This window comes from Anolis sagrei, chromosome 4 (genome assembly GCF_037176765.1).
Source record: "Anolis sagrei isolate rAnoSag1 chromosome 4, rAnoSag1.mat, whole genome shotgun sequence".
Classification (NCBI taxonomy): domain Eukaryota; kingdom Metazoa; phylum Chordata; class Lepidosauria; order Squamata; family Dactyloidae; genus Anolis; species Anolis sagrei.
Window position 1 is genome coordinate 3,513,441 of NC_090024.1, and position 6,000 is coordinate 3,519,440.

At 46.6% G+C, this 6,000-nt stretch overlaps 1 protein-coding gene across 1 annotated transcript in view; it reads left to right on the forward strand.

Moving 5' to 3' along the window:
* Positions 1 to 6,000, forward strand: part of LOC132775179 (alanine aminotransferase 1-like) — a 30,157-nt gene extending 24,157 nt beyond the window's left edge. Inside the window, 2 exon segments of the mRNA XM_060776016.2 lie at positions 1,978 to 2,090; positions 4,589 to 6,000. Coding sequence (XP_060631999.2) covers positions 1,978 to 2,090; positions 4,589 to 4,730 — 255 coding nt within the window. The 3' untranslated portion in view covers positions 4,731 to 6,000.

Consider the following 6,000-nt stretch of genomic DNA (forward strand, 5'->3'; position numbering starts at 1 on the left):
CATTTCCTGAATTCATTGCACTGCCTATTCAAATGCCTGTTCAAATAATCAGGTTTTCACTTTCCTCCGGAATACCATCAATGAGGGGGCCAATCTGATGTCCGTGGGAAGGGCGTTCCACAGCCGAGGGGCCACCACCGAGAAGGCCCTGTCTCTCGTCCCCGCCAGCCGTGCCTGTGTTGCAGGTGGGATCGAGAGCAGGGCCTCCCCGGGAGATCTCAAAGTCCTAGTGGGTTCGTAGGCAGAGATGCAATCGGATAGGTAACTTGGGCCAGAACCGTTTAGGGCTTTATAGGCCAAAGCCAGCACTTTGAATTGGGCCCGGTAGCAAATTGGTAGCCAATGGAGCTGGCACAACAACGGGGTTGTGTGCTCCCTGAGTGCCGCTCCTGTTAGTATCATGGCTGCCACACGTTGGACCAATTGAAGCTTCCGAGCTGTCTTCAAAGGCAACCCACGTAGAGAGCGTTGCAGTAGTCTAAACGGGATGTAACCAGAGCGTGGACTACCGTGGCCAAGTCAGACTTCCCAAGGTACGGGCGCAGCTGGCGCACAAGCTTTAACTGTGCGAATGAATGCTCCCCTGGTCACCGCCGAAACCTGGGTTTCCAGGCTCAGCGATGAGTCCAGGATCACTCCCAAACTGCGAACCTGCGTCTTCAGGGGGAGTGTGACCCCATCCAGCACAGGCTGTAACCCTATGCTCTGTTTGGCCTTTCGACTGACCAGGAGGACCTCTGTCTTGTCTGGATTCAATTTCAATTTGTTCACCCTCATCCTGGCGTCACAGCGGCCAGACGCCGGTTCAGGACCTCGACAGCCTCCTTAGTAGCAGGTGGAAAGGAGTGACGAGTTGGACATCATCCGCATACAGATGACACCGTACCCCGAAACTCCGGATGATCTCTCCCAGTGGCTTCATATAGATGTTAAACAGCATGGGAGACAGTATTGAACCCTGAGGAACCCCACAAGACAACGGTTGTGGGGTTGAACAGGTGTCTCCCAGTAACACCTTCTGAGACCGGCCCTCTAGGAATGACCAGAGCCACTGCAAAACAGTGCCTCCAAGACCCATCCCCGCAAGGCGTCCCAGAAGGATACAGTGGTCGACGGTATCGAAGGCCGCTGAGAGGTCGTAATTCGGAATGAATTCAGAAAGATTTACTCATTGGCCTGACAGATGTATTGTGTCGAATTTGGTGTCAATAATAATAATAATAATAATAATAATAATAATAATAATAAACCTTTATTTATACCCCGCTACCATCTCCCGCAGGACTCGGTGAGGCTTACAAGAGGCCGAGCCCAAAGTACATCAATAAACAATAAAACACAACTACAAGCAATACAACAATAAATAACTCATAATAAAGCAAAACAATAACAATAATATCACGACGCATTTTAAAAACCTGTGGCAGGGCCAAATGTAATGATTAAAATTTAAAAAAATGCTGGGCATATCCAAGTGAAATAGGATGGATATTTTAGGGATAGGGTGTGCAGACAATCCTAAGTCTCTCATAAAGTGCATTTGGGACATATTGCTTGGGATTCCTTATTCTGGGAAGGCACACTGGAACATCCATGTTTTCAAGCTCCTTCTAAAGACTGCCAATGTTGGGACATGCCTGATTTCCTTGGGGAGGGAGTTCCAGAGTTGTGGGGCCACCACCGAGAAGGCCCTATCCCTCATTCCCACCAATCGCACTTGCGATGCAGGTGGGATTGTGAGCAGGGTCTCTCCAGATGAACGAAGAGATTATGTGGGTTCGTATATGGAAATGCGGTCGCGCAGGTAGACGGGTCCCAAACCCGTGCGAACTCTCCTTTATTGAAGTCTTTTACAGAGAGCGTAGATGGTTGCTTCCTAAGAGTGTTGTCGTGGTAGATTCCTTCCCTGCCAGGGGTTGATCTAGATGTTCTTTGGGGCTCCTTCTAATTCTAAGGAATGCCTGCTTTTTTTTCCAGGCACAAGGCCAGGCTCCGGACATGTTCTTCTGCCTCCGGCTTCTGGAGGAGACTGGGATCTGTGTCCTTCCTGGGAGCTGCTTTGGACAGAAAGAAGGGACCTTCCACTTCAGGTACGGAACCACTTTGAGGTGGCCACCTTGGAATACAACAAACAGAGGTTTTGATGATAGCTAATAGGCATGGTTAGGTTCGGTTGGAATCTTTGTAATTCGGAATAAATTTGGAAAGATTTACTTTTTGAAGGGATTTTGAAGTTTTTAAGGAAACCGGAAGTCCCTTTGCCCTTCTGAAGCTTTTTCCGCCATTTCTATTACGAAGCAGTAAGTGAGTCGGGAATGACTCAGTGTTTCCCCGCTTCTGGTCCCTGGCCTCAGCTGAAACCTGGAAAGCCGTTTTAAACCAGAGTGGATGAATTTCCTCCCTCTCCTCTCCCCTCGCTTCTGTCATGAGCCTGGAAAACATTTTAAACCAGAGTGGATGAATTTCCTCCCTCTCCTCTCCCCTCGCTTCTGTCTCGAGCCTGGGAAGTATTTTAACCAGAGTGAATGAATTTCCTCCCTCTCCTCTCCCCTCGCTTCTGTCTCGAGCCTGGAAAGCATTTTAAACCAGAGTGGATGAATTTCCTCCCTCTCCTCTCCCCTCGCTTCTGTCATAAGCCTGGAAAGCATTTTAAACCAGAGTGGATGAATTTCCTCCCTCTCCTCTCCCCTCGCTTCTGTCTCGAGCCTGGGAAGCATTTTAAACCAGAGTGGATGAATTTCCTCCCTCTCCTCTCCCCTCGCTTCTGTCTTGAGCCTGGGAAGCATTTTAAACCAGAGTGAATGAATTTCCTCCCTCTCCTCTCCCCTCGCTTCTGTCTCGAGCCTGTGAAGCATTTTAAACCAGAGTGGATGAATTTCCTCCCTCTCCTCTCCCCTTGCTTCTGTCATGAGCCTGGAAAGCATTTTAAACCATAGTGGATGAATTTCCTCCCTCTCCTCTCCCCTTGCTTCTGTCATGAGCCTGGAAAGCATTTTAAACCAGAGTGGATGAATTTCCTCCCTCTCCTCTCCCCTCGCTTCTGTCTCAAGCATGGGAAGCGTTTTAAACCAGAGTGGATGAATTTCCTCCCTCTCCTCTCCCCTTGCTTCTGTCTCGAGCATGGGAAGTGTTTTAAACCAGAGTGGATGAATTTCCTCCCTTTGCTTCCCCCCTTCCCCCCCCCCACTTCTGGAGTAAAATAACTACTTTCAAAGTAAAGACCATCCAATGAAACAGGAAATAACACTTTCAAACCATTAAGGAAGGAAAGATTCGGAAGTCTCGGAAGTTTTGAAAAATTTTGAACATTTTTTCTATGAAAATCAGAATTGACTTTAGAATCGAACCACCATCTGAAATGAGTTTTGAACCATTTTTTTAAATCAAACAAGCCTAATGGCTATATTGGTTACACAGACAAAGGGGAAACATCATATATACTCAACATTCACTCACATACATTCAACATTCATACTCACCAACCTCCCCCATTGAATCCTGCTGCTTGGAGAAGAGAGGCGGGTGGACATTCTGCCTGCATCACTTGCAGATCTGCCACACCATCGAAGAGGAAAAAGGTCTCCTTATGTAGTGATTTGGTTACCCATTATTTGGTTGTTTAGATAACCTCTTCATTCAGCTCAGACTTGCTGGAGCCTCGTGAATCCCAGAACAGATGTTGTTTAAGCTTCTGTCTTAAGGTAACATTGGGTTTGACTATGTAAACAGGTTCTCAGGCCAGTTACCTGGATGTCTCATTAGCCACAACAAGGCAACTTTTAATGCCTTGGTTAATAAAATTCTTCACCTCCGTTGTTCTCCATAACCCAGTTTTCCATTTTAGGATGTTGTCTTCAGCCTTGCCAGACCTTAATAGGACCTTTCCAGACCTGGATCATACAATTTCATGCAATCCATTCGTCACACAGCCGAATGAGACCCAGAAAATGGCCCCAAACATCCAGGAGAACCAAATTTCCCCCATATCTCTCTTCATAAAGGAGGCTGCAGGGATATTTTGGGACCTTTTTTGGACTCCCGGCCAGCGTGCACATTTTTGGAATCGTAGCCCAATGTTGTCTTCTCTTGGCAAGTCAATTTGCATATTTGGCTTTGTATAATGGTCCTTGGAAATGTCCACCGGAGTCTCAGAAGGTTCTGGTGCAGAGATTTTTGGAAGTTATAGTCCAAAAATGGAACGATTAACATTTGCCAGGACTTAGCAGTCATGCAATTTGTTCTTTCAGGAGACGACGACGTTGGTCTACAACTCCCAGAATATACAGACTGGATAGCAGAGGGCTTCTTGAGAGTTTAGGTCTAAAAAATGGAACTTTCCTAGACGTTGGTGGACAACTATACGAAAAGAGCGATTGTGCAAATTGGTTTTCCTTTGCTTTTTATCCTGTCCTTCCCTGCAAACTTGGTCTCAAAGCAGCTTTGAATGCAGAAACCAAGAAAAAAAGGGCAAACATGGGATAGCCAAAAGACTTCCCCTGAAGATAATAGATTTGGGCAGGTTTGTGTGGCACAATGTGGCCCATCTAGACCCCTAACCCTCTCTTTTCCTGCTCTCTCTCGCTCCCAGAATGACCATCTTGCCTCCGATGGAAAAACTGGAGGTCGTCTTGCAGAAGCTGTGCCAATTCCACGCCAAGTTCACTCAGGAATATTCACAGCCCCAGGACCAAAATGAGGCACCGAGGACAGCCAAGAAGGCTGGCCAGTAGTGGCCCAACAGTGTTGGCGTGGGAGTTTGGACCCGAACTCTGTGCCCGAGTCATCTCTCACCTTTAAAGATTCACGCAGCTGATCAGAAGGGCACTGCCAGGACCAGCTCCATCATCCACTTCTGAGCTCCATTGTCCACTTCTCATGGGGACCCTTTTGGCCACAGCAGAGGCCATTGCCTGCCCTGGTGTCCACAGAACAATCCATTCATCTTTCCTCTCCCTGGTTATCTCTCTATTCCATTTAGAGGTTCAAGATGGGGACACATGCCTATGGCTCTGTGTGTCTGTCTATATATGTTGAGTGTCTATGGCATCGAATGTTTGCCATGTATGTGTGCATTGTGAACTGTGATGGCGCGAGTGGTGCCACCTATATGTAGAACTGTAAGTTGCAGGATTTGAACTGTTGTATCATGCCTGATTTTGCCTTTTTACCCTGTAAATGTATAGTTGGATTGATTGGTTATTTATAGCTGTCAATCAATGTTGTTTGCACCAGTTGAATTGCTCCTCCTGCTCAATTGTTTGACCCCACCTCTTCCTAGAGAGCAGGACAGTGTTTCCTTTTCCATTCCACCATCAAACTTTCTATCAGGTGGACGTGAGAGAGAGACTTGGCTCTGAAGCCCTTGATTAAGTTACCTCTCAGCACCAATTCTGAGGTTCTTACCCTTGAGACTTATGCTTCATGTTCAAACCAACCTGGACGATGTTGGGAAGTCTCAAGCGCCTTCAAACCAGTTCTTTTGGCACCAGAGGAAGACCCTGTGCCTTCAAACATAGGCCATTTGGACTGGGGTTGTGGATTGCTCCGGCATTCACAGCCATTGAGAAAGAGGGACCTGGAAAAGCTTCTCAGCTGCAAAACTCCTTGGACCCAAGACAACCAGAGACAGTAATGTATATTTTCCTTTACCCCTTTGAAACTTCCAGCTTATTGCCTTAAAGGGATAACTCTTTGTGAACAATAAAACCTATTTTGAGTTATCTACAGTGTTTTGGTTCTTGGAAGTTCCAGTTTTCCTAAAGGAGGCAAGAAGCAATCCCCTGGGGAAAGATGTCACAAAGACATCTTAGTGCGCGATGGCACATGAACTGCCCTGAGTCCCCTGTGGGGTGAGAAGGGCAGAATATACTGTAAGTAAGTAAGTAAATAAATAATAAATTCTTGGGTTTTCTCACATGAAGAGTTGCATTATTATTATTTTTTAAGACTGGGCCAGGGGGTGAATATATTTTAATAGATTTAATGTTTTAAATGGTTTCA